We start from the raw sequence: 27,714 nt of genomic DNA, 5'->3' as shown, positions 1-27,714 counted from the left end.
GGCCTTCCCCCCACACCCCAAAGGCCCCCTGGCTGACAGGCTTGGGGAAGGTGGGGGTGGGGGCGGCCTGGGACCCCCCCGCCAGCCCAGCTGAGGAAACTCTTCAAACCCTGCGGGATCTCCACCTGCGGAGGCCCCGGCTCTTCTGCCCTTTGTCAACCACAGGTTCTGCGCAAGGACTCCTTTCCCGAATCTCAGAGAAAAAGAAAAATGCCGCCCGCAGCGGGTGGAGTTGCATACATTTTTTAATTGAAATAAGTCAGGCTCCTAAGTATTGCTTTTACAGGTCTGTCCAAGTCAAGTATTCATACCACTCACATTTTCAAAAATATTTCCGGCCAGAGGAGCAACGTGGCCCTCTCCCGGTGCGAAGTCACTTCTGGCCACGTGGTGAAGAACCAGCCACTCGAAAGGAGTGAGTCGAAACCCTGCCCTCGGCCGACACGTTCCTGGGCTTCTTTTCCTCTGAGTCACTCCCTGCCACAGTCACCGCGTCTAGGACCAGCCTCAGGCCAGACCCAACCAGGCTGGGGCCCCAGTGGCTTCAGACGGGGCTGGGAGTCGCTTGCGTGTGTGTGTCCCGAGTGTGAAGCGTCCTCTGGGAAGGTGACGTGGGGGAAGCGGTGCGGCCGGGGGCGAAGAGCGGGGAGGCAGACTGGCTGGGCTCCTGTAAACATCCATCGTGATGGCGAAAGGCCAGCAGCCAAGGTGAGGCTGGCGGCGCGAGCTGTGGGCGGGTGGGGTCTCCAGCCGCCCCAGCCGTCCCCCTTGGGTAGGGGCAGACGCCTTCCCAGCCCAGCACTCAGTCTCAGTGTCTCCGTCCCACCGTTCTGGGTCTGGACAGGAACCTCTCTGTTGGCACGGAGCTTGTGAGGGGAGCAGGCCTAACAAGAAGGAAAAAGGGTGTTACTGCTTGGAAGCTCTGCCCTGCCATCCACTCGGTGGGGGATCTGCACCCACCCTGCAGACTTTGGGAGGCTGCGGGCAGGGAAGTCTTCCTCCATCCCCCACATTTGGGAACCATCAGAAGCCCCAGACTCAGGCTGGGGCTATTTCCCTATAATTTTTGTTAATAACTCTTTTTAGTGAATTTTCATGATTTCTACAGATCCTGGGCTAGAGAACAGGTGCAATCTCCCGTGGGAGAGAAGGGATGCTGGCACCTGAGGAAGGAGGGCAGCCCACTCCATGGTCACCCAGGGTCTGCCGGCTGACGTGGGCTCTGGGCAGCTGAGCCAGCTCCAGGCATCAGGCCGGGCTTGGCAGCACCTCCCACCGTGCCGGGAAAACACTTCGCAGCCTACAGGAAGGCTTCGGCCACAGCCGAGCCACTCAGCAGCCCCACGTGGCTCGTCCCCCGGGACCTGGCATCGTCCCAGTGCCTGGCTCCTCAGCTGGTGCCACTTCCTGTCCCTTCACTGTGTCCAGCTGGGTGCTGGTGTCTCTGCAGCATCTCATGGTCCCAGGCCCACCCTCCTGCCCTGGTTCTGAGCCTCATCTTTGCCAGCGCAGACCCCTCCTTCCGCAAACGTCATCAAGCATCAAATAAAACTTCCATGTTAAACACACAACATTGTTCACCAGGGTGCTCTTGACATGGGGGGCAGCACAATTCTCTAATGTGGGGGCTCTCCTGGGCACTGCAGGACGTTTGGCAGCATCCTTGGCCCCTGACCACTAAACGCCAGTAGTGCTGTGACAACTAAAAATGCCCCCTCGCCCCATTTCCAAGGGCCACCCGAGGGGGCAGAACTTCCACCGAGAGCCGTGAATCTCGGCAAGGTTCAGAGAAGCCAAGTGACCTGCCTAAAGCGGCACAGGGGTGACAGGCAGAGCTGACACTGGACTCGTGACAATGACGGAAAAGATCACAAGCAGGGCAGCCACCACCTCCTGGGCTTCACTACGTGCCACGAGCCCCAGGCCGGGCTGCGGTGCCTCACCCCACCCCCTCCCTCACTTTCCGAGGCACGCTGACCCAGCAGCTTCCACTGCAGGGACCTGGCCCTTTGCCAGAGGCCTTTCTCTGCCGCCAGTGCCTGCCGGGCCGCCGGGCCGCAGGTGAGGCAGGGCTAGCGTGTTCCCAGAGCCGCCTTCCCACCAGTGATGGCCAGGGAGGCGGGGACCAGTACCCCAGCTCCCGCACTTGCAGCTGGGACGACTCTGTGGCATATTTCCCATCGACAGTGGCTCCCGGAGCTCCTGAGCAGGACTGAGCCCAGAGCCGCAGTGGTGACCTGCTCAGTGACACGGCCCCTCGCTGACTCACGGCCCCACTCCCCACCCGTTGCTCCTGGGATCACCTCCCAAATAAATGACTTGCACTTCAATCGCCGTCCTGGGGTCTGCTCCCAGGGGAGCATGCCGGAGACGGAGCCTTACACAGCTCCTTTCATTCAACCCTCCTAACCCAGGAGTTACATACTATTAGGGTTCCATTTTACAGATGAAGGTTCAGAGAGAGTAAGTAACCTGTCGAAGCATGCTCAGCCCTCCTGGGCTTTGTCCCACTGGAGATTTTAAACACTACATCACTTCATACCTCCTGTGTGCGAGGCCCCACGCTAGGTGCCAGGGACCCCATGACGAGTACAGCCCTTGCCTGTGATATGTAGTCTAGTGAGCAATTTCAGCCCAAGCTGGCACACCTGACAATAGGAGGAAGCACAGGGCACGACTGGAGCCCAGAGTCTGGAGAAGGCTGTGCGTGAAGGGCATGCCAGGTAGAGGGAGGGCAGGTGATGGGGTCGTGGCAGGTCTGGACCCCCCTGCAGTTTGGTGAGGGTGAGAGGGCCAGAGGTAGAAGGCAGGCTGTGGGGGAGTCATGCCTGGAGAGGTGAGCAGGGACGCCATCAGCCAAATTGCTTGTGTCCTCTGCCAGATTCGCCTCCTAGAGGCCAGCTGGGAACACCGCCTTCCAGCGCTTAGAGACCTTCCCCCCCCAGTGACAACACGGGCAAGGGCAAGTCCTGGCGTCCTCGGGGCCCCACCCCGCCTCCCCCTGGACACGGTGGTGGAGAGGGGAGGCCGGGGCGCAGCCAGGGCATGGGAGAGCTCGGCCCTCGACAAAGGCGCTCACGGTTCCCCTCCCACTCGGCCAGGAGTCCACCTTCTGCTGACCTCCCTCCTCCAGGGAAGCTCCAGGTGCCCTGGGGGGTCAGTGGTGGTCCTGAGAGCCCTGGGGTCCGGGAACCTGGGGCGGAATTATGTATCAGTTCACCCTGATGGCGCTCACCACAGGTCTCCACGGCAGGGGGTCCCACTTGAGCCCACTGCAGACTGGTGTGGACGAGGCGTTCAAGAACCCGAGTCATCCAGGGAACAGCGACTCGCTCCTCTGCCAATCCTTGTGACGTGACGGCAAACAGCGTTGAGATGGCAAACAGCGTCAAGAGCCAGCAAGAGCGCTTCCCCACAGGTGCCTCCCTCTCGTCTGGAGGGGCTGGGGCCGGCTCCAGCTGGAATTCACTGACGCTCTGCCACGTTCACTGTGTTTATCCGTAGGGTCACCTTCTAGTGGGGGCAAGTGATGCCAGTTTTCCATTGCTGATAGTAAATAAAGTTCCTCTCTTTTCAGAACACTAATTCCACTTTACAAAGAGAGCTGGTTTCAAGAAAACGTACGTAAATAATAGTTCAGGCAATAGGCAGGTTAGAGAAAAAGTTGTTGACGGTGTCATATGAGGTTTGGGAGACGGACTGGAGTCGGTCCCACTCACCCCACAGAGAATGAAGGGCCCAGAGAGGGTGGCGGCGAGCCCTAAGCCACACAGCAAGTTGAGAACACAGATGTATCTTTGGTGGGAGGATGTCCTGGGACCTCTCATCTGTGCCACCCACTGTGGCTATTAAAGATCAATCCTCTTCTTCCTTTGACTTGAAGCCTGGCCTCACAGCAAAGCCCAAAGGAGAATCTTGACAACAGCTGATGTCTATCAAGTACTCTATGCTCCCCTTGTACTAACTGCTTTAACTCATGTCTTGGCTCATTTATCCCTCAAAACAACCTTAGCAGGTAGGGCCAAGTAGGACCATCATCCCTGAATTTCAGATGGGGCTCAGAGAAGTTAAGTAAATTGTACCAGGTCACACAGCTCGTAAAAGGCAGAGGCAGAATTTGAACCTCCAGTCTGACCTCAAAGTCTTAATTCTCTCAGCATCTTAGGTCCATCTCTCTCCCCCAAGGCATCAATAGCCCCCGGTGGAGAGCATCCTGGAGCCGCAGCTTACAGGATCCAAGGCAGTGGGCTCTCCAACCTTCTCACGTCATTAGAGCAGGACAGACAGTTCACTGGTCAGTGGCTTCTTTTTCTTTCTTTCTGAAACTGTAACCTTCACTCCAGGCCGCTCCCCGAGCTCGATGGGGGTGTGTGGCCAGCTGACTCGTTTCTGTCGTTAGAGTGACTGCTGGCACTTCATCCATTTTAAGAAGCGATGTCTCAGCAAAAACCTCTGTGGAGAAGCTGCCTAGTTTGAGATTTGGCTTGAGAAAATGGCCATTGTGTCCTAGGGGTGCTGGTGGGGCGACGCTCTGGGCACGCTGAAAGGCAATTCTCTTTTGCAGTCCAGCCGTCCAGCTGTCGTACTCCTCTGGGGCAGCCAGGACAAGGTCTGGAATTGGCCTGTCTTGGGTAATTCTGCCTCTGCCCCTTCCTAGCTGCGTGACCTCAGGCAAGTCACCTCATCTCTCTGGGCCTGTTTCCTCATCCGAAATGAAGACCATGCCGATCTCATCGGGCTGTTTGTTGTGAGGATTACAGGGAACGCCTGCAACTCCCAGCGTACATGAGGCCTCCATACCTGGTGCTCCTCTCCTCCCTGTCCTCCCCTGTCCCCAGCTAGAGTGCACCCCGGCAGAGAGCTCCTCAGTGCTGGGGGCCTTCTGACAGGAGCGGTCCTCTCCCTCTCTTCCTCTGAAGACCCCGCCTGCTGGAAACCCACTGCTGGGTCCTCTTCCTCTGGGTACCAACCAACCATCCAAAGTGGCTAAGACAGGCGTCACCCAGATCCGGCGTGCCCGGTGGCTCCACTGTCGTCTCAGCGACAGGCTGTGTGGCAGGAGGCCCTGCCTTGTCTAGGTGACGAGCCTGCGGCGGGAAGGGGAGGGGAAAGGAGAAGCCGCCCGTCGCCCGGGTCCCTGTCCCTGATGGAGCCAGTGTCCTGTCCAGCTTCTCAGACCTGGACTCTGGTTTGCACGTGGGCCGTCCATGATCCTCAGCTGCAGGCTCCGTGGAGACCCGTGGCCCAGAATATGTCTCCAGTCGGTCGTGCCCAAGAGCCTGCGAGGCCTTCCGAAGGGCAGCATTTGCCCAACCCCCTCATGAGTCTTGCCATCCAAGAACCACCTGGACCACTATTTATTCATTTAAATAGTAGCAGTATTTCAAATCAACAAACCTTTCTTTTTTAAACTCCAAAATTTTAAAAGGAACCTTTATGTCACTGAATAAAAACCAGGATTATTTGCTATAAACAGAAGGCAATGCTAAAAATAAATACGATGAAAATGAAACCATTAATTCTAGCCAGACACCCTGGCCTGCAAAAGCCAGCCTGGGCCTGGTTTCTCAGGTCACAAGGGAAAAGTACAAGTGCCCAAGAGGCGGCAGGGCACTGCCAGCCCGGTCACACCGCTTTGGTGTATTCACGGTCTCCCAGGGATGCCGATGGCAGAGGACCTCACTCGGGAAGCACTTGGAGTGTAGCTAGGAGGCCCAGCTTGGCCACCTCCCAGCTGGGTACCCGAGGTGAGTCATGAACCCCCCAAGCCTGATCCCCTCCCTCCATAATGGAGCTAACGAGCCCTGCCCTGCCTGTTCACGGGGTGACATCAGGCAAGGAAGCTATGGAGACGTGGGGGAGGCAGCTATGTTATTTATCTTTTTATTAAGGTCACACTGGTTTACAACACTGGGTAAATTTCAGGTGCACATCACATTTCAGCTTCTGTACAGACTGCATGGTGTTCACCAGCAACAGTCTAGTTTCCATCCGTCACCACACACGTGCCCCTTTACCCCTTTCGTCCTTCCCCCACCCCCTTCCCCTCTGGTCACCACCAAGCTGTTCTCCTCTATGTGTTTGTTTATATTCCACACATGAGTGAGATCACATGGTATTTGTCTTTCTCCGTCTGACTTATTTTGCTTGGCATAAGACCCTCAAGGTCCATGCATGTTGTCACAACGGCACGAGTTCATCTTTTTGTTTACAGCTGAGTACGTGTACACCACATCTTCATCCAATCATCTGTGAGTGGACGCTCAGGTCGCTTCCACATCTTGGCTCTTGTGAATAATGCTGCAATGAACACAGGGGTGCATGTATCTTTTCCAATTAGTGTTTTCTTTGGATAAATATCCAGTAGTGGGATAGCTGGGTCGTATGGTAGTTCTATTTTTAATGTTTGAGGCATCTCCACACTGTTTTCCATAGTGGCTGCCCCAGTTCGCACTCCCACCAGCCGTGTACAAGGGTTCCCTTTTCTCCACATCCTTTTCAACACTTGTTATTTCTTGTCTTTTCAATAACAGCCTTTCTGACCGGTGTGAGGTGATATCAGATTGTGGTTTTGATTTCCATTTCCCTAGTAATTAGTGATGCTGGACATCTTTTCATGTAGAGAAGTGGTTATTTTTAACCACCCAGCCAAGTCCCCTGCCCGGAAGGAATCCCAGGGGTGGAGCCTTCCCCTTCCAGAGGTGACTGGAACTGGAACCGGCTCCCGGCCACCCCGGACCTGGGGCAGGGGATGCCAGCTGCGAGGACACCCGTCACCACCGCTCACACGGACGCACTGTCCTGGGTAGCTGGAAGGGTGGAGGATAGGAGCAGGCTCCCGGGCGGCGCCCCTCTGGGTCTGACACACCGTCAACACTGACAGATCCTTTACTGAGAACCGACTATGCGTCCTTTGCCGTCTCATCTAATGTGCACGAGCCCTTCAGCAGGTACCACTGTCACCCCATTTTACAGAGAAGGAGACTGAGGCTCCAGGAGGTCAAGTCACTTGCCCAAGGTGTCGGTGGAGCTGGGATTAAACCCAAACCTGTCTGACTGCAAAGCCTCTAAGCAACAATTTTGGGGGCACGTGGAGATGGCCTTAAATAACCCTGAGTCGCACAGAGCGAGCAAGCAACTCGCTTTTCGGTTCTCGGTCAATCCTCACGATCACTTGGGGGGGAAAGTTCCACCTCGGTGCTGCTGTATCTCTGTCACCTGACAGCTGCTGTCTCCCTTTGCAACAAAGAGCAGGCCAGAGGCCCCGCGCCCTTACCTGGCTTTAGCATTTGGCCAGAAGTTAACGACAGTGGCACTTAACTCATTATCCACGCTAAGCGATGCTGGTTTTCTTTTTCAGTGACATAAACATTCTTTTAAAAACAAATTCACATAAAAAAGTAGATTTTTTAAAGATGAAGTGCTAAAACCAGTATACTTTGTTGTAAACTATGTTATAAAGGGAGAAAGAGCAAGTTCACAGTGGAGAGACCTGCAGACACCACCTTTGCCAAGAGATCAGAATCAGCATCACCAGCAACGGGGCAGGCAGACGCCACCTGTCCCCCGACACGATGCGCTCGGCAGGACGCGCACTCAGCTCTCTGCCGTATTCCTGCAAAAACACACACCTGAATCTAACCTCCAGAGTAAACACCAGACAAACCCAAACGGAGAGGCTTTCTACAAGATAACAGGCTTGCACTCTTCACAAGCGTCGCTGTCGTGAAGGATAAAGACAGACTGAGGAACTGTTCCAGACGGAGGGAGGCACAAGAGACACGGCTATGGATGCAAAGGGGGAGTGGGCCTGGATCCTGAACCTCAACGGCCCTCCTTTTCGTTGTGGAAGGACGCTACTGGGACAAACGAGGAAATCTGAATAAAGTCACAGCTCAGATAGGTCATAAGATTCTATCAATGTCAACTTTGCAGAAAAGCATCACAACGCCTGCACTCCATTTTCCAATGGCTCAGGAACATGACTGTACACGTCTCTGTATGTGTATATACGCATGTGCACAGACACCGAGTGGGCGTGTGCTGCATACGTGAGCAAACGTGGCACGTGAAGGGTGCCGCTGGCAAATGTGCATGAGGCTACGTGGGAATTCTTTGTAATCTTCTCGCAACTTTTGCATAACTGTGAAATTATTTCAAAATAAAGCTTTTTACAAAAACTCAGAAAAAAGGAGTGAGAGTGCCCATGAGGCAGGCCAGGCAGAGCCATGAATGGTCTTCCCAGGATGGGGGCTGGGAGCCCCTCGCTGGAGCACCACCCCCCTGCCCCCCCCCCCCCCCCCGACTCTGCAGCACCAGGTTGGGACGCTCAGCTGTCTTACTCGGCTCTGTTCCCCTGGCCCCTCACTCCCCTTTCTGAGCCTCAGCTTCTCTATTTGTGAGATGGGGATAATGACGTTTGTCCCTTTTATTGTGATCTTGGTTTCTCAAAAGCAGATGATGGGGGCCAGCCCGGTGGTGGAGTGGTTAAGTTCGCCTGCTCCACTTCAGCAGCCAGGGTTCGTCGGGTCAGATCCTGGATGCAGACCTAGGCACCGCTCAAGCCATGCTGTCATGGTGTCCCGCATCCAAATTGGGGAAGATTAGCACAGATGTTAGCTCAGCGACAATCTTCCTAAAGCAAAAGGAGGAAGATGGGCAACAAATGTTACCTCAGGGTCAATCTTCCTCACCAAAAAAAAAAGAAAGAAAGAAAAGAAAGCAGACTATGTTTTCAGAAGTCCTGGGGGGAAAGACAGCAGACAAACCAGGAATACAAATGGTCAAGTTGATAGGAGCCCTTAATTTCTTAGTCAATAAAACAGACATAAGGGCTGTGAGGGTGTCCCTTGGATGAAATATCCAGTTTGCATAACTCAGGGACAAGGGAGTGCGACCCTTGGCATCTCACTGTCTGGAGATACATATTGAGGTCTTCTCCTGTCCAAAGGGGCAGCCAGCACCAATGCACCCTGTGGGCAGCACCCTCCGGTAAGCCTCATGTCAGGACAGAGCTGGAGAGTCAACCACGCCTGGGGGTGCACACCACCATCATCTGTCTCTCACCTGGACAACAGTCACAGCTTCCTACCTGGTTTCCCCCACCTGCCTGAACCCTGCCTGGAGCTCCACCGGCTGCCTGTGTGAGATCTCACATGACCTGAATCTATGGTGCCCATGTCCCTGAGGAAGGTTTGGGGTTGGTGGTTTTTTTTTTTTTTTTTTTTTTTTGCTGAGGAAGATTTGCCCTGAGCTAACATCTACTGCCAATCTTCCTCTTTTTTATATGAGCTCCCACCACAGCATGGCCACTGACAGATGCGTGGCGTAGGTCCATGCCTGGTAACTGAATCTGGCCCACCAAAGTGGAGTGTTTCTCAGCAGGGCAGCGATATGCCCAGCCTGGCTGTTCTGCTGATGGCACAGGTGACTAACTGGCACGGAGGGACCAGGGCAGGCAGATCAGGAAGGATGGCTGTGCACCCAGTTGGGAGACTGAAGCTAGGAAATTCAATAAGACGCAGACCGATGGGTCTGGTTACCCTTAGCTCCAGATCTGAGCTCCACCAGGCTGCAGGGACTCCAGCAGCAACCTTCTCCAGTCTCTCCATTTCCAGCACAGAGCAGCTCCCCACTCACGGCCCTCCCTCTGAGCTGAGAGACGGCTGGCAGGCACAGCTGCTTTCATCAGCAACCGGGACAAATCAGCCAGCTGAGCCGCCTCCACATGGGCACTGCTGGGACGGCAACTCTCCCGGCTCCCGCGCCAGCCGCTGCGGCCCTTCCTCCTGGGAGGGAGCAAGGGAGATCCAGACTCCCCACTCCCTGCTCCTGGGCAAAGATGATCGCTCCAGGAAAACTGCAGAGCGCAGCTCCCGGGCTCCAGATCTGGTGGCCCTTGGAGACCACGGGGCAGTGGGAAAGGTCTCATGAGGGTCCTGGGCCAGGAAGGTAGAGTGGAAAGTCTGTCCCAGTAGCCCAGACCTGCACCGACCCAGCACTCAGGCCTCTTTAGCTCATCGAGGGGGATAAATTCACGCGCCAGCCTATGTGCAGGTTTACACGCCTGCAAGGGCTGAGTGTACACACTTCCCATTACATCTGACAACAGTAATACGGCCTTATTATGCACAGCAAGGTCTACCAGCTTTACAGTCATCTCATTTAATCCTTACAACGAGGTGGATTTTCATCATCCCTGCCTCAGAGAACTCTGACACACAGGGAGGTATGTGGCATGCCCAGGGTCACAGCTAGGACTGGGGTTTGAACCCAGGCCCTCTGAATCACAGGTCCTTGCTCCTAATCATGACCCTAATCCTCATGCTTGACAAATGTGGGAGGAACTGAATTCTGTGTGTACACACAAAAGAAAGAAAGGAAAAGGAAGAAGAGGGCGCTAAAGTGCGTGCACCTTTTCGTCTTGACTCCACCCTGGTCCCCAGTGCCTGGCATGTCCACCCTCTTAGTCGGTGTTTGCTGGATTGGCTCATATGGAACATGAGATTGTGTCTGTGTGAGAATGAGCAAGAAAGAGCAAGATGTGACTACCGTGTTCCTCTGTTTACGGAAAGGGGTCCGGAAAGGAGGTACAGCCACATCACCTTTAATCTTTCCCAAAGGCTTTCCTGCTGTGAGCCATACCTTCTCCACTAGAGTCTGGGTTTCTCCCGTCCTTGGGGCCAGGGCCATCCTGGCTTGGATTCGGGAGTGGGGAAGAAGGAATGCCGTGCCTGGCTTCTAGCATTTCTCCAGGAGGAGTTTTCCCCACAACCCCAGCTCCCCAGCTCCCAGGGTCAGCCCATCCCTCTGAAAGCTTTGCAACGGTGTCCCTGAGACCCACTTGCCGGTGTTTCTGCTCAAACGTTTGCTGCAACGTATGTTGAAGCATTTGGGCTTCGGTTTTCGGTTCAGAGTATGCCAATGTTTTCATTTGGAAGAGGAAGTGTTTCTGTTAATGTGCTGAAGAGATAAAATAAGACACTCTTCACCAAGTTACACTGTCTGAAAGTCAAGCGCTTGGCCTGGGGGCAGGGATGCATCCTGGGATCCCTTAAACAGGGCCTGGCAGCAGAGCAGGCAAGGCTGATGTTTGTTGAATGACTGAATGAGCAAAAAAGCAAAGGGCCTAGAACTAGGCATGGTATATGATCAATACTCAGTATCGGCTTTGAACGGATCCCAGAGGTTCTACCTTCAAAAGGTGTTCTCGGTCTGCTCGTGTTCCTCATCTTCACTAACCTTTGCTCATCCAAGCCCCTGTCACCTCTGGCCTGAGCAAGTGAACAGCTCCTCATGGCCTCCCTGCTCCACATTCGCCCCTCCAGCCCATTCTGCCCACAACCGCCAAAGTCAATTTGCAAAATGTGCAGTGGGATTGAGTCACTCCCTGCCTGGAACCTTCTGCGGGCTTCCCATGGCTCACGGCTGTGGCCTCCAGGTCCTGCATGGCCGGGCCCCCCAACCCCACTGACATGTCCTCGGGCCTCTTTCCAGCCACGCTGGCCTCCTTTGAGGGGCTGGAAGAAGCATCTCTCCCACTCCAGGGCCTTGGCATGAGAGGTTCCCCCTGCCCAGACTGCTTTTCTCCAGATCTTCATGTCTGGCCTTCTACTAATTCAGGGCTCAGCTCCAATGTGTGGTCTCCTCAGAGAGGCCTTCTCTAAACCCCCCCCCAACTGAAGCAGCCAGCCCATCTGTGTTCTCCTGTTTCACTCACTCGACAGACATTTATGAAGCATCCACGAGATGCCACATGCTGTTCTGGGTGCGGAGGAAACAGCAGTGAACACACCAGAGGACGTCCACGTCCTTCTCCCATGTCCTTCTCCCGTGCTTTCGTAGCTCTTAAAAAAATCTGATTATCTTATTTGGGAACCTGCTTGTTTTTCTCACCAAGTGCCAGGAGGGCTGGGGCCGGGTCTGTCTTATTCACTGTGTTCACACACCAGGCACAGCAGGTACTCAGTGAACATTTGCTCAGTAAAAGAATGGATCAATTGATGGATGGATGGATGGATAGATGGATGGATGGAGAGAAGGCAGACAGGCAAACTGAGTAGGTACGCAGAGCAGCTGACACACTCCACCGGGCACTAGGCTCTTGCTGAGGTCTAGCTGAGCTCAAATGATGCTTTCTTCACAGAAATCTCACTATCAACCCTCCAGGGGCGCCCCTGGGCCCAGCACGACTGCCAGTGGATGCTGCCCCACCCTGCCTCACACTCTGACTATGGTCATCCTGGCTGACACGGGCAACAGAGGAGAGGAGTTAACTCAGCCCGCTTGGGGTGAGGAGCATCAGTGTCTGTTTCCAAAAGGAGCCCTTGCCCACCTCCTCAGCATCCCCCCTCCGTTGCCATTGCCACTCCAGCACCGTCCAGCTGAGGGGCTCCAGCCAAGGAGTTCCTGCATGCCCCGTGAACCCTCAGCAGACCCGACAGCCTGCCTGTCTCTCTCTCTCATCTAGTTCAGCTGCCTTTCTTCCTGGCTGTATGCCTTTGGCCTTTCTCCTTCCTAGACCTTTATTTCCTTCCCACTAACACACAAGGTGAGGCCAGACACGCAGCGTCCTGGTCGCAGCCCCGAGGCCCGACTTTAACACCTCAGTGCAAGGATCTTGTATTCCCTTCTACTGGCCCAAGAATCCCAAGGCCTTGCAAACACTGCAGGCGAGGCCAGTCCCAGCTCCAACCCCCAGCTCGCCGGGTCTGCGAAGGCAGCCTGCAAACCGGCAGCCCCTGCAGATTTGAGCTGCAGAACTGCCGAGCTGAGGCAACCTGAAACCTGACTCTCAGACAGCGGCAAATCCAAGGCCCAAAGGAAGTACAGGGTTCTTTGCCGAAGGAGGTTTGTCCTCTCACAGCCTCGGCCGAGAACCCTTGCCCCCAGGCCCCACCCAGTCCCCCAAGGGGCCACAGCACAAGGTGATCAGTGCCTGCCTCCCTACCTCTTCTGAGACTCCAAGTCTTCATCCTTCCGGGACTAGAGAGAATCCCCAAAAAGCCAAGGTCACCATCAAGCCAGGCTGAGGACAGGGGGAGGAACTGACAGCTCTGCCTCAAATGGATTTTGGACACAAAGGCTCTTTCCAGAAGCTGTGGCAGTAGGTACCACGGCTACCTCCAACACCACTTAGGCCCTGCCTCCCTTCCCCTCTTCAACAGCCGTCACCTTCCCCGGGGGAAGCTTTCCAGCCCTAACCAAGGGACTAAGAGAGGTCTGGCCATTTCTAGTATTGAAATACACCTGGAGAAGGCGGACGGAGGAATCAGAAGCCTGGGGAAGGGGTGTGCGTCCGGCCTGGGGAGGCCTCCCTCTTCCTAGCCGGCGCCCCAACCCGCCCTCATCCCGCGCAGAGAGGGCACTCACAGGCCTGGGAGACTGGAGAGGGCCTCGTCCTGGGGGTTCCATCCCTGGCCAGACGGTGCCTCCAACCAGCAGCGGAGGCATGATCTGGGTGTCCGTTCCGGATGGAGGGTTGCGGGTCGTGGCGGGGGATGGGGGGCCGGCAGCCAAGCCTACTCCAAGTAACCATCGAAGACGTCGAGCTCCGAGTCGGCATCGTAGAGGCCCGAGCCGGGGTCAGACAGCACGCCGAGGTCCACGAGCGCCTGGTCCATGTCCTCAGGCAGGAAGACGAGGCCCACGTTGAGGACGATGTACTCCATGAGGAAGGCGTAGTATAGGATCAGCACGTTGACGAAGAACAGGCCCACGAAGAACATAGAGGGCAGCAGCGGCGGCGGCACGTAGGGGACCAGGGGGCCCAGCGCGTCCAGGTGGGCCGCGACCCGGGCGCCGGGCATGCAGGGGCCGGCGAGGGCGGCGGCGGCCCGGCGATCCCAGCGAGCTCAGCCGCTGCGGCGCCCGGACGGCCGGCGAGGGGGCAGCTCAGCCATCCAGGGGCGCCCCTGGCTCGACCGAGGCTGCGCCGGGCCCCGGCGATGGCCCCCGGGAATGGGCGGCGGCCCCTGCGGACGCGTCCCGCCCCCGAAACGCGCCTGGCGGGGTCACCGCTCCCCAAGATGCGCCCGCACGGCCCTCTCGATCCGTCCGGCGGCCAGGCGGGTCCCCTGACGCCGCTGGCGGCTGCCCAGCTCCTCCGATGCGCCCCGCTCTCGCTCACGGGCCCTTCCGGCGCCGGAGGGGACCCCACGGCGGCTCAGCATCGAGGGCCAGTGCCGGCCGCGGTCCGCCCAGCCCGGCCCGGCAGTTCCTCGAGACCCCTCCGCGCCCCCGCAGGCGCAGCGCCCATGGCTGCGGCCGCCGCGTCGCCCTCCTGGTCGCGCTCCGAGCCCCGCCTCCAGAGCGGCCGCGCGCCCATTGGCCCCCCGCGCCCTGCCCGCGCCCATTGGCTCGCTCAGCGCCCGCGCTCATTGGCCCGAGCCGTCCGGGGGCGGGTACCGCTTCGCTCCGCCCCTCGGGGCGCGGGGCTCGGAGATGCTTCCCGGGTTCCGGACTCCCGCCGGGTCCCAGATCCGGTTCGCTCTGCGCCGACCCAGGCCGTAGGGGGCGGGGAAAGAGACAGAACGCGACTCAAACCTAGACTTATCCTGAGGCCGCAAGAGCTGAAGGAGACCGCAAGCTGCCTCTGCACCTTGCTGGACTTGAGTATGGCGCCACGCCTCTTTGGGACTCAGTTTACCGGTTGAAAAAGGAGGCGGGGTAGGAGAGGGGTGGTGGGCTTCAAGAGTGAAAGTCTTGGACTTTGCCGTAGTGCCAGTTTTTCATGGTGGGGATGATCAATCAGTGCCCCCTTCGTCTCCAAATTCTAGCTGATGGGGGTTCTGGATTTATGGAGTTCACGGACACCTGAGTAAAGAGATTCCTAGGCAGGTCAGACCTTCGGCCAGTAGGGCTACTTCTTGCTTCTTTTAAAGAATACTTTGTAAACCACATTTAACACAACAACAATGCACATGGTTAAACCTTCAACCGAGAAGTGCACAGAAGAATGAGTCTGGCTTCCGCTCACTGATTCCCCTCCTCATGGGCAGCCCTGTACAACCTTCAGGAGACCGATCTTGCCCGAAGCGCTTTCCAAAGCGGTTCAACAAACTTTTAAATCTCAGGCCACACTGGGCTGGGTGCTTTGCAAGCATAGCTTAATTGGAGCCAGTTAAAGCAGTGTAGTATGTTCCTCCTTTTGACAGAGGAAAAAACCGAGGCCCGGAGAAACGGAGGGACCCTGGCAGCCTGCCTGCGTTTGGAGCCCAGAACCTGCCCTTTTTACTCCATGACTGTCTCTTGCCCCTTTAGATGAATTACAGAGTAAACCATTAACCCCCGCAGTGGTCTATTCTCCAACTACAGAAGGTGAAACAAACCTTCATTTATTCATTCACTCTGCCAATATTTCTTGAATACCTGTTAGGCGCCAAGCGTTATGCTAGGCATTGGGGAGAACATTGGCCCTTAGCCCAATTCTGTCCTGAGCACAGTAAATGGGACACACTAGGCCTTAGATAACTATAAGGTATAGGAGTGAACGAATGAATGAATGAAAGGTGAATAGGGCAGTCTTGCCTCCACAGAGTTTCCCGCTCCTAATCCAGGAGAGAAGTTTAGGTACGTCTTCTTGGCTCATGTAGAGAAGCTGAGTATTTCAATTTTGTTTTTTTTATGTGGTTGTTTTGGAAATGGCATGTTTTGGGTGAAGACCAGAGAAACCCTCTTAAAGTACAGGACGTTCAGTTTTGGTACACTTTTGCTTGAAGCCCTTTCCATATATATTTTTTAATTGAAATGGAAAAAGAAAAAGGTTGTGAGGACAAACAAGGCTGTTACCGATTCGATGCGCTTTAATTTATTGGCGGATAAAAAGAGGGGTGCCTGGGTTTGAACCCTGATTCTGTCACTTACTAACTGCATGGCCTTGGGCAAGTCAACCCCTCTGTGATTCAGTTTCCTGAAGGTAAAATGGGGATAATAACAGTACCCAACTCATAGGGTTGTTGGGAGAATTAAGTAACTCAATATACAGAATGCGCTTAGGACAGTGGTACATAGTATACGCTATGCAACAGTTACTCTTATTCTTATCATAAAGCTAATAATTGTTAATATTGCTGTTACTTTTATTTACCCATCTTCGCTGCTGCCCTCCTCAGGGCTCCGCCCCTAAGTTTCCCATTCCCGCCCACCCGGACGATACTGCGGACTCTCCTCCTCTGGTTCCGCCTCCTTTTGGAGCCCGCAGGCCCGCCGTTGCGTGTGGCACGCCGGGCCTTGTAGTTCGTTCGCAGAGTCCTGTCGGCGGGGACCTCGCCAGCGAACTGCATTTCCCAGCGTTCCCCTTGGCGGCGGCCGTAAAGCGCGGCGGTCGAACGGCCGGTTCCGGCTGAATGTCAGTGCGGGGCTGTGGGCTAGGGAGGAAGGTGGTTGGCGGTCCCTCCACCACCTCCGCCGTTGCCTCCTCCGCTGCTTCTGCCGCCGGTGGCGCCGGGCCGCTCGGCCGCTTGGGCATGAGACCGTGAGGCGAGCGACGGGCGGGGGCCGCCGACATGTTTGGCCGCTCGCGGAGCTGGGTGGGCGGGGGCCATGGCAAGTCTTCCCGCAACATCCACTCTTTGGACCACCTCAAGTGAGTGTGTTGGGGGCAGAGGGGGGAGGCCGCGGGGCTGGACGTGGGGATGGGGGCGCATAGTCCCGGGCCGGGGGCGCTGGGAGGCGTGAGAGCGGAGGTGGAGGGCGGAGAGCCGCCTGGGAAAAGCTGTGCGGTGGTTAAGAGCGAGGGCTCTGGAGTGAGGGCGCCTGGGTTCGAACCTTGACCCGGTCGCTCCTCGCTGTGTGACCTTGGGCAACTTGCATAGCTTCTCAGAGTTTTCCTATCCCCATCTGTAAAGTAAGGGGATGAGATTTCAGTTTAAGGACACAGACTTCTTTCTTGCCGGGGGCAGACGGTGGGCATCAGGGTTCCCAGGGTGGTACTTCTTAGGCTGGACAGCTTAGGGGTCAGAGGTCTGGATCCTGGAGTCGGACAGATCTGGGTTGGAATCTAAGTGTGCGAATTTAGGCCTCAGTTTTCTCAGTTGTAAAACAGATATTGTGACTGGCACCTGCTTCCTACTATTGTTTTTGAGGATTGATAAGAGAATGCTCATAAAGCCAGAAGCACACGCAGTGCTTAATAAAGGGCAATAATTAAAGACAGATTGTTTTCTTGGGGAAGTCTAAAGAGGGACTGTCAGAAGTGGAGCTCTGGGGGAGGCCACGGGGCGAATGGGGGGCCTGGGAAGCAAGAGGGCGTGGAGTGGCTTTGCAGTCAGACCCACATTCAAATTCTGACTCCACCGCTTAATGATTGTGTGACCTTGGACAAATTATTTCACCTCTCCGAGCCTCTGGTTCCCATGTGCACATGGGGAGGGTGAACATTGTGCAAGGATTCAGTAACGTCATGCATGGAAAGAGATTAATCCACTGTCTGTGACACAGTAGGTGGCCAATAGAGGTAGCTGTGTTAATCACCTAGGCAAGCCTTCCCAGATCCTGATTCCTTTCTGCTAGATCTTTCTCTTGATTTCATTCAAGACATCTCCACTATTTGTAATTATCCTGTTTGTTTTTACTACTTTTCTGTCTGTTACAAAACCGATACTTCCAGGAGGGCAGAGACTGCTTGTTTTGCTCACAGCTGTGTTTCCAGCATCTAGCGCTGTGCCTGGCACACAATAGAAGCCCGATGGGTGCTTAAAGAATGAAAAAGATGAATGGATTGGGGAAAGGCGCAGCGCATGCAGGAGTTTTGGAGGGGAGGTGAGGGAAAATAGAGACCTTTGAGGAGGAAATGACTTCAGGGAGGAAAGTATAGTGGCGATGGGGAGGGATTTGGGTGGGGAAGTAGGCAAACCTTTGGTGGTGAGAAATTGGCTGGTTTCCAGAGGGAGATCCCAAGATTACTAATGGGAAGGAAGAAGGATGGAGCAGGGAGGTGGGGAACAGTGGGAGGAAGACAGGGGCTCTTGGAAAGGATTGGTGGGAGGGAAATTAGATGGGGGCTTCTCATTTGGCTGGGATCAGGGGTGCTGTGTCCTCTCAAGCATGGAGCAGGCATTTAATAAATGTTTGTGGGTCCCAGAGAGTGGAGGGCAGGAGGGCACATTACATGGTGAGGGATGGTTTGGGGCGGTGGTGGTGAGAGAAGGCATGCGGGGGAGAGAGGCCCAGGACAAGGAGAGGGGTGTGTAGGGAAGCAGGAATCTTAAATGGGAGGGCAGCTGGATGGGAAAGGGAGAGGCGTAAGGATTTCAGGAATTTAGAGAGTGGGTGGATGTGGCTGAGAAGTGGAGGATGGTTATCTAAGGGAGGCTGGGCCTTTGGCCAGCATCCAGGTACCTGCAGGCGCTCACCTAACTCTGTGTGATTCTAGCCCTTTGGAATTCCTTTAATATTTATTGAATGCATTTTCTGTGTCAGGTACTTGCTAAGGACTTCTTGTGTGTTATTTCCTTTAGTCCTCACAAGTCTATGAGTTATAGGAGCTATTATTGCCAATTTATAGAAGTGGAAACTAAGCTTCAGAGAGATTATGTCAGTTGCCCCAAGGTGACAACAGCTGAGAAGCGTCAAAGTCAGGATTTGACTGTAGTGCTTGACTCATTACGCCGTCTTTTGGAATAAGACTTCCCTATTGGCCAGTTCGGGAAGACTTTCAACTTGGCTGAGTCTCACTGCCCACTGGGGCCTCTTCACTGTCCAGCCAGCCAGGGAGTGGTCAAGGGTCTCAGGTTCCTTCGAAGTATCCCGGGATCTGCCCAGGGTCATTGTTTAGGTCGCACGGCCATCCGGTGCTTTTTGGAAACCCGAGCTGCCTGCCCTGGATCAGGCAGATCAGCTTAATCCCTATTATAGCCTGAAGAACCTGGCGATTTGTGTATTGGTTTGCGGCTTAGAAGATCCCAAAGTGACTTGGAAAAGAGTGCCATAAAGAGCTAGTGTCCACCCCAACGCTTGTGATGCCTTTCGCTTGGCTCTGATAGTGAACACTGTGGCCTTGGGTACAGGACCACTCATTCCCTGAGGGAGTGCGCAGGCTGGTGGGGGAGACAGCCACAGAGCCAGTGACTGTACAGTGTGACAAGTGCTGGAGTCGCTGTGGGCCCCGGGTTCTGGGGAAGCCTTTGTGGAAGCTTTCTGGGGGAAGGCAGCACCAGAGCAGAGTCTTCAAGAGGGAGCAGGAGCCACTGTGTGGGGCAGTGGGGTGTGGGGGCAGGACCAGGGTAGGGTCCTGGTGGAGGTCAGGGGAGGGCTGGTAGTTGTGGGAAACAAGCCTGGGGGTAGAACGGGGCTTGGGCTTCATCTGACATGGAGGGTTACCCACTGTCCCGGGTGCCTGGGACTGAGGGGTTTCCCAGGACATGGGACTTTCAATGTGAAAACTGGGAAAGTCTGGGCAACCAGTACAAAGTGGTCACCCTACCAGTGACAAGTGACAGTTCCTAATATACTGTTGCCCAGACCTAGGGCAGTGTGGGTAGAGAGGAAAGGTTAAGATATTTAAAAATATTTAGAATTGATAATTTTTTTTTTGGCACACAGAGAATCTGGGAACCCTCTCCCTTTTTTTTAATAGACTTTGTCTTTGAGAACAGTTTGAGATTTACAGAAAAATTGAGAAGATAGTACAAAGAGCTGGAAACCCTTTTTGAACCACTCCCAGCTTTCAAACTGGAAAGGAATTTTCCTGTTAGATGGGGTTTTACTTTTGCTAAATAGTGGGAAATGGTGTACCTGTGGTCTTTGTCTACGGAATCAAGTTAGTGATTTATTTGAGGTCGATTGAAATGGTAAGAGGTTATTTGCTACACATCTTGGGTGATTTATTGTCCAGACTATTGGCGAGGCTGTGACGTGACTATCGAATGCCCACTACCGAGCAGAACCTTTACTGATGGAGTTGTTTGATTGCTACAGAACCATCACCTGGCCCAGGAACTGTGACTCCACAAACTGATAGAACTCCTGGGTTGGTGTTGTGTTGTTCCCTTAATTCTGATCACTTTGTGTGTGGGTTAGGATCCTTGATTGCAAGTGACAGAAACCCAGCTGGAATAGCCGTAAGCCCCAAATGGAAGTGATGGGCTGCTGTCACGAATGGTCTGTCCCAGTCAAGCCAGGCTCAGTCCAGGTGTTTAGACAAAGCTAGCAGGATCTCCCTCTTCCAGTTCTTGTCTGTGCTTTCTTCTCTGTTGGGGTCTTTCTCAGCAGGCTAGGCTGACATCGTATCATCTTAACAATCCCTGGGAAAAAGCGTGTCTTTTTTTGATGCCAGCAGAAGTCCAGAAGTGAGTGTTGTTGGACCACCCTGGGGTCTCATGCCTGTCCCTGGGCTAGTCACTGTGGCAAGGGGCAGGAGATGCTCCGATTGGTCCTCCCCTGGAGCCAGGGTGGCATCAGCCCCTCCTAAGCTAGTGGACAGAGAATGAGAGAAAGGGGTGGTTCCCCATGGGAAAATCAGGGGTTAGGACCCAAAGAGAAGAGGAGTGTATATCCACCAAGCAGATGCTCACCTATTCTTGGTATATGCAACTTTTGCCTAAGATAGCACAGATTATTTTTAGAGGTTGGGGTACAATATTGCCAGACTCATTTTCTTAGAATATCATACGCAGCATATCACTCGTAGTCTGAGGCACCGTTATGTCAAGTCTGAGTTCTTGCAGGCTTTCAGAATGCTCCAGATTCTGTTCCCATCCATCTCGTTTGGGAGCACGGAGGACGGCCCTTTAACCCAGGCTGGGGGGTCAGGAGCATCCTTTGTAGGCAGACGCTCATTTAACTGGAGGGAGGCCTGAAGGATGAGTGGTTGATGCTGTTCCCACTCAGTGGCAGGGGTGGGGCAGGGGCTGGGGGAGACGCTTCAGGCAGAGGAAACAGCATTTGAGAAGCCTGGGGGAGAGAGACTCAGGTCATTCAGTAAGCGAGTGCATGTGGGACAAGGGGGAGGTCTAGGACCCAAGAGCAGAGTGATGATGAGGTGGGAGAGGTCACAGAGGCCAGGTCCCACTGGGCCTCATAAATCATGTGAAGGAATTTGGACATTAGACTGAGAACAGTGGGGAGCCATTGAAGGTCTTTTAACTAGAGGATTGCTGTGGTCCAGCCGACGTTTGGAGAATGGGTTGGAGGAGGGCCAGACTGGAGGTGAGTGTCCCCTCAGGGGGCTGCTGCCTTCTTCTAGCGAGTTAGTTAGGCTAGCAGGCTGCCATAATCCACGGGTATTTCTTGACACATGCTGTGTCACATTGATGGTCCTTCTCTCTCGCTCCCTGTTACACACACCTCACTCACCCACCCGTCTGCATCTTTGCTCTCTGCACTGAGCTCCCCTCCTCTTCCTGCCCATCCAAATGCCTAACTGAATCCTTTAAATAACAGTTCTTTCATAAAAATTGCCCTGGTGACTTCAGCCAGCCAGAAGTTTTACGGATGTCTCTAACTTCGCTCGTTCCTGTTCCTGCCGGCCCACTCAGTTAACACATCATCACATACGGTCTTCTCATCGCGAGGAGTTAGACCAGCCTTAGTGCTCTGGGCTCTTCAAGCTTTGTCCCAGCCTTGAGTTACCCCAGGAAGCTGGCCAGGGTTCCTCAGGCCTGTCCTGTTGCTGAAATGGCCTCTTGGTTATGTGTTTCTCTGTCTCTCCAAGTCTGAATGTAAGCTTCATGAGGACAGAGACGTGTGCAGCTTGTTCACCTGGGAATTGGCAGACACTGGCACGGGGCCTGGCACATAGTGAGCAATCAACAGGTATTTGTCACGGGATGAACCAAAGAGGCAGGTTCTGGCCAGGCTTTCCTTAATGACGGCTTGCCCTTACCAGTTCGGTCAGTCTGTGCCAGAGCATTTTTCTGGATTTTTCTGGAGCTGAAAGCCCTGCCCACACCCTCGCGGTGGTTGCTGGCTCCCCGGGATCTTGGACTCACTCTCATTTGCCGGCCCAGTTAATCGTTCGGGGATGTTCACAGGGAGAAGCAGCGCCTGTAACACCTTTCCCTGGTCCTCCCATTCCAGTCCACCCTGCGTGGGGCTTCCCCTTGTCTTGCGGACCAGAAGGCTGGGCTGACCAAACCGAGGTGTTCAAGCCCTAGAGTGGGGTGCCCCGGGGAGTCTCCGTCCCAGTGCTGACAGGCCAAACAGACACAGGCCCTGTGTCTGTAACCCCGCCCCCCGGCGCACCCTGCAGAGATTGTTATCTGCGGCGGGGGGGGGGGGGATGTGCTTTGGGGGAGTGGATTTCTAATCTGCCGAGCCCTCCATCGCTCCACTTATCCTGTCTCGCAGTCCCGCTTGTGGGTAAGTTTCGGAATCTTCCAATAGGAGCATCCTATGAGGCAGATTATGATACAAGTCATAAAAGTGTGTGAACTTGAATTTCGTATGTCTGTCTCCGGAGTGGGCATGATTGTTGTGAGCTGTAGTGGTTTATCTTGAGAAGGCAGGGTCTGTGGAGGCAGGGTTTGTTACAGTCCGGAGGCCTGGGTGGTGAGCCCTAGTGTATGGTTGCGTGGTGTAGTGTAGCGTTGGCAATAGGCTTCGTTCGGTTTCTTGGTCTCCAGGCATTTCAGACTCTGGAGCACTTCTCTTGAGATAGAGTTTGCTCATGTGTGAGGGTCTGATAGTGGGATTCTGCAGAGGTTCTGCTGGAGATATGATAATGCTGGCTCATTTCCAAAGACATGGAGTAAGGGTCAGTTACGAGGCTTACCTTAAGATCTCATGTGTATTCTCATGCCTTTTGGGTTTGTTGTTTATACATTTAGTTTTCTTGTGTGCTAGGCATTCATAACTTCATGTAAATGCTTGTAGAGGCTAATAAAAGTGTTGACTTCATTGTTTGCATTTCTATGCTATCATGGGTATAAGCTAGCGGTCTGGAGTCAGCCTGCCTGGGTCCCCTGCACTGGGAGCCTCGGCTCCCCAGAGCCTCAGCCCCGCGGGACTGTCGTGAGGTTTAATGAGTGAACACATCTGAAGCACTCAGAACAGGGCCTGGCAGTAGGCCCTGATGATGATGAAGATGTGCACATGCACAGTTTGAGAAAAAATGTTACCATTGTAACAGTTATTATCATTGTAAGAGAAAAATCTGTTATTCTGTCCTTGGAAACTTATCTACAATATGGACACAGACTTGCACACAAGGATAGCCATTGTAACATTGTTGCTCATCATTAGGAATCCTGGTGCCCAGCAGAAGAGGAATGGCTGGTGCTTGTCCTTTCCGCAGTATACTTGTCCTTTCCGTGGTGCACTATGTGGCCATTCCAGATGCTTGCAAACAGTTGTCAGTAACACAGATGCTCTTATTTTAGTCAGAGGCGGAGAAAAAAGTTGGGCGTGGAAATGGGCATACAACATGAACTCAACTATGTAAATATCCACAGCAAAGAGAAAGACACAAGGAAGTACATTGCCGCTCCAGCAATGGTCATCTCTACACAGTGGCGTGATTGGCAATTGCCGTTTCTCTGTTTTTGTTGTTGTTGAAGTTTCTGGCCTTTCCAAAATGAGTGTTACAGTTAAAATCAGAAAGTTATTAAACTATGTTAGTATCTCTGAGGTAGTTGATTTCTTGATCTTCCAAAGCTCTGGGATTAGATGCAGCATTAAAATATGAAACCTTAATCTATTTAGCTTTCTTTTTTCCCAGTCCCTATAAGTATATTGAGGGTCTCTTCCTAACACCATGTGCTAGGGCATTGTGGGGGCGAAAAGAGGAGCAGGGTGCAGGTGTAATCGTCATAGAAATGTACAGCTTGAGATCTGGGGAGTGTTTGCACCTCCCAACAACACGCATTTAGAAAATGAACATTTCAAACACGACCGTTTACAACAGCATCAACAAACACCAAATACCTGGGGATAAGTCTAACAAAAGATGTGCAAGACCCCTATCCAGCAAACTTTGAAAGAAATGTGGGTGGCATGATGTTCCTCTATTGTAAAGATGTCCGTTCTCTCCGTGTTTAGCTGTTGATTTAGGTGGGTCTTGAAGTGGTAGCAGGTATTTTTGTGGAAATTGAGAAAGTGATTTTTAAATTAATATGGAAATGCAAATGGCCCAGAATAGCCAATATAATGATGAAACAACAGAAGGAAAGAAGTTGGAGGACTTAGATGATCACATAGCAAGATTTATTATAAAGCTGCAGTAATCAATGGTATTGGCATGAAGGTAAACAAAATAGACCTCTGGGAGTAGAGCATCCAGAAAGAACTCCACACGTGTAGTCACCTGATCAATGACAAAGGGACATTGCAGTGCAATGGAGAAATGAGGCCCTTTTCAGTAAATGATGGTGAGTCAACTAGATATTCTTATGGGAAAAATGAGTTTTGGCCAATACCTCACACCAAACACAAACATCAGTTCTAGACATACTCTGAGTCAAAATGTGAAAGGTAAAACCGTAACTTGTTTAGAAGAAAACAGCGTTTCTTCATGACCTTGGGGTAGGTAAGGATTTCTTAAGCCTGATAGAAAAAACGCTATCCAAGGGAAAGGCTGATAAATTGGGTGATGTTAAGATTAAGAACTTCTGCTCATCCAGAGACCACTCTAAACAGAGTGGAGAGGGAAGCCACATCCAGAGAAAGTATTTGCCATATGTACATCCAATAGAGGATTTGTGTTCAGGGTATATAAAGGACTCCATCAAATAAATGAGAAAAAGGTCCTCTACCTAGTAAAAAATGGCAAAAGACTTTGCACAGGCACCTCGCAAAGGAAGATACTCAGATGGCTATAAACCTGAAAAGGCACTCTAAGTCGTTTGTCACCATGAGGTAGAAGCCCAACTCAACATCACCATCCACCCAACAGAATGGCTCCACTGACAAAGGCAGCGGACCACGAGTGTCCGAGAGGCCAGGAGACAGCTGGGGCTCTCAGACGGCACCTTCCAGCCGCTTGGCTGTGGGCCAGCGACTGCGCATCTCTCGGTTGCTCTCCTGGCCACTGTCCCCAGGTGACTGCATGTATGAGGGTCAGGTGAAGCCCCTCACACAGAGGCAGGCACATAGGCTTGTACCACACATGGCAGCTCCTAGAATCTTCTCTTCAGGACTTGCTGCCTTGCCCTTTCCCCTGGGTTTGTCTGTCAGGGCCTCCTCGTGGTTACTGGCATTTTTTTCAGAGATTGTTTAATGAAGGCAGTGATGAGAGGAGCAACAATAGCCAGCACTTGTATCATGCATAGTAACTGCCAGGTTAGTTACCTCTCTTTTTACTTGTTTATTCCTCCTAACGACACCATAATAGGTAGGTCCTAAAGTATTTGTGGGAGTACCTAAGTATCGCTGCTCCGATTTCACAGGTGAGATAACTGAGGTGCACAGAGATTAAGTAACCTGCTCCAGATCACCCAGCTAACACCAAACCTCCCACTTCCTGCTCTGCTTTCTCTGTCCCTTCCCATAACTCCTGCCTTGGAGTCCTCTGTTCATGATGGTGTGGATCAGCCTGATCTTTCCTTCCTACGTTCCTGCAGTGTGCCTTGTATAATTTAGTAATGGTGTTAATAACGGCCCCAATATCCTAATAGTAGTAGCAGCTAACCCTACATCTACTGAGCACTTACTGTGTGTCAGGTACCATGCTTGGCACTTACTATGCGTTATCACATCAAATCCCTGGGACAGCCCAGGAGGAGGCCTTGACTGTTAGAGAAGCTGAGCTCCAGAGAGGTGAAGAGCCTTGTCTGAGGCCACAGTTAGGAAGTGGCAGGGCCAGGACTCAAGCCCAGGTCTGTCTGTTGGACTGCCAAAGCCTGGACTCTTCACTTCCGCGCTGTGCCACCACTTGCTGTGTTTGGCATTTGGACCCTGACTGTGTTCAGTCTTGTGTGCTCTGATCTAATTTATGTATTTATGTTCATAAAGATTGTCCCCCACCCTCGCCCCATCAGCTTTTATGGAGCACCTACTGTGTACCAGACAGTCTGGAGTATATTGGGGTCACCAAGATCAATAAGACGATACTCCTGACCTTGAGGAACTCAGGTCATAAGGGAGGCAGATCATGGCAGATCAGGGTGGTCCATGCAGCAGCAAGTGGATGTGGGCACAGAGGTGCCAGAGAGGAGAGCACAGTCAGATCCCCCCGGGCAGGAGGGCGGGAGGGATCCATCCTCTGAGGAAGATGCCTGAGCTGGGTTGTGACATACGAGTATGAGTTTGCTGGTTGGTCAGGGCAGCAAGAAAGCACAGTGACTAGAAGTCAGGGCTGGTCCTCAAGGTTTTAAACTCCCCCATCCCTGCTGGGAGTCCCCCAGCAGACCCACTCCCCCAGGCCGCTGTCTCCTGCTGGGCCAGGAGTGTGATGTGGGATGCTGACGGACGTATCCTCTACACAGAAGGAGCCGCCTGAGTGGGAGTTCTGCCCGCAGTGCCCGTCACAGCAGGCCATGCGGCGTACTGTGGACGGCACGGAGAGCGTCACTGATGGCCACGATGTGGGTGACACAGTAGCTCTGAAACTTCAGGGGGAGCTCGTTCAAAATGCAGATTTGGGGCAGTGCCCTCAGGAGTCAGGTTCCGTGGGGGTGCCCTGCCCTCAAGAGTCAGTTTCCGTGGGTCTGGGATGGCGAGCTAGGATCTGCAGTTCAATCAGGCCATTCTGGTGCAGGGGGCCTGGGAGCCACGGTATGAAAACTCTGCTCTTTGGGTCTTTTAGAGAAGATGCAGTCCAGGTGAGGTGGAGACGGATTCGTGATCGGGGCCCCCTGTGATCCACCCCAGGGTGGTTTGGTGCTGTGGACCCACCTTATCACAGAGCGAAACTGGCCTCTGCTCCCACGTGCAGCCCTGCTAGTAGATTTGGGCACAAACGGTGGAGACTTCTATTTTTGGAGAGCTCTTCTAGTTATTGCATGTTAAAAGTGGCATGCAATTTTACTTAATTACATTTATTAAATAGTTGAATGACTGATTAGACTGTGTCTTTAAAATAAAACAAACAGCAACAATATTAATAAATAAAACTCAGCCCCCTAAACCAGCAGATTGCTCCTTATTATTCATTCTGCAAGGTTCTCTCTCTTTCTCGCCTACCCATTTTTAGAGATTTTCGGTGGAACGATCCTATCTAATCTTTCCCTGCCTTGCTCTCACCAGCCCCTACCCTCAAACGGAGGGTGGCCATAAAGAAGTCAGGAGGTGACTTTTCCTGAATCACTCCCTCTTGGTGTCCCCTTTTCCTTTCCACGCCATTTCAGCTGAGTTACCTCAATCTGTGGGCCCTGGAGACACTATCTGTTAAAAGCTGTGCCAGGCGGCACTCCCAGAGCATCCGGCCAGGCTGCTGGTCCCCACACGGCTCAGGACTGGCCTCGGCGACTCTTTTGGATGCCCTCACCACCAGCACAGGGCCTCGAGGACTGGACTGGGCCGACCTGTCTCTGCCACAGCAGCTGGCCCAGGTCTGGAGCAGCACAGGCCTTGCGGGCACATCTAGGTGGGCGAAGTTCAGTGCCATGGTGTCGCAAGCCCACTTAACTGTGATCTGTACTCAGCAAATACAGTTGGTGCCCTTGAATGGCAAGCCACCCCCTTCATTTGAGCCATCAGTTCTGCTGGGTGTTCTGCCCTTCCTGGGGGCTGATGGGCATTCCAAGGGTATGGGCATTCCAAGGGTAATCTTGCCTGCACGTGATTTTTGCCCCAGCTGCTGGCTTTGGGGCTCAGTCTCCTTCATCTGCAACTTCACCT

At 53.5% G+C, this 27,714-nt stretch overlaps 2 protein-coding genes and 1 long non-coding RNA gene across 11 annotated transcripts in view; 2 read left to right on the top strand and 1 right to left on the bottom strand.

Annotated features, from left to right (window-relative positions):
* Nucleotides 1-227: 227 nt before the first annotated feature.
* DEXI (Dexi homolog) lies at nucleotides 228-14,324 on the bottom strand. Its single transcript, XM_014849925.3, has 2 exons — nucleotides 13,372-14,324; nucleotides 228-884 (listed from the first exon to the last, which is right to left on the bottom strand). Exon 1 carries the CDS (start codon nucleotides 13,806-13,808, stop codon nucleotides 13,521-13,523), a length of 288 nt encoding a protein of 95 aa, XP_014705411.1. The 5' UTR covers nucleotides 13,809-14,324; the 3' UTR covers nucleotides 228-884; nucleotides 13,372-13,520.
* On the top strand, nucleotides 5,570-8,191 carry LOC139040220 (uncharacterized). The gene is made up of 2 exons (XR_011494315.1): nucleotides 5,570-5,747; nucleotides 7,463-8,191. It is a non-coding gene; the product is annotated as an uncharacterized lncRNA (long non-coding RNA).
* A 1,976-nt stretch (nucleotides 14,325-16,300) lies between the features above and the next one.
* CLEC16A (C-type lectin domain containing 16A) overlaps nucleotides 16,301-27,714 on the top strand; it is a 199,954-nt gene continuing 188,540 nt past the window's right edge. For 2 of the 9 annotated variants that reach the window (XM_014849914.3, XM_014849916.3), the window contains exon 1: nucleotides 16,301-16,585. In XM_014849914.3, the coding sequence (XP_014705400.1) occupies nucleotides 16,506-16,585 (80 nt within the window). In that variant the 5' untranslated portion in view covers nucleotides 16,301-16,505. The remainder of the gene's footprint in view (nucleotides 16,586-27,714) is intronic. The other 7 variants (XM_070484931.1, XM_014849913.3, XM_070484929.1 and 4 more) reach the window with 4 other exon arrangements.

The sequence above is a fragment of the Equus asinus genome, chromosome 14 (genome assembly GCF_041296235.1).
Source record: "Equus asinus isolate D_3611 breed Donkey chromosome 14, EquAss-T2T_v2, whole genome shotgun sequence".
In the NCBI taxonomy this organism is placed as follows: Eukaryota; Metazoa; Chordata; class Mammalia; order Perissodactyla; family Equidae; genus Equus; species Equus asinus.
The sequence above is the reverse complement of the archived record's forward strand: the minus strand, read 5'-3'. Positions and strand labels throughout refer to the sequence as shown.

Excerpts from the sequence above, each read along its gene's own strand:
- DEXI (XM_014849925.3), bottom strand. The coding sequence starts at position 13,808 with ATGCCCGGCGCCCGGGTCGCGGCCCACCTGGACGCGCTGGGCCCCCTG.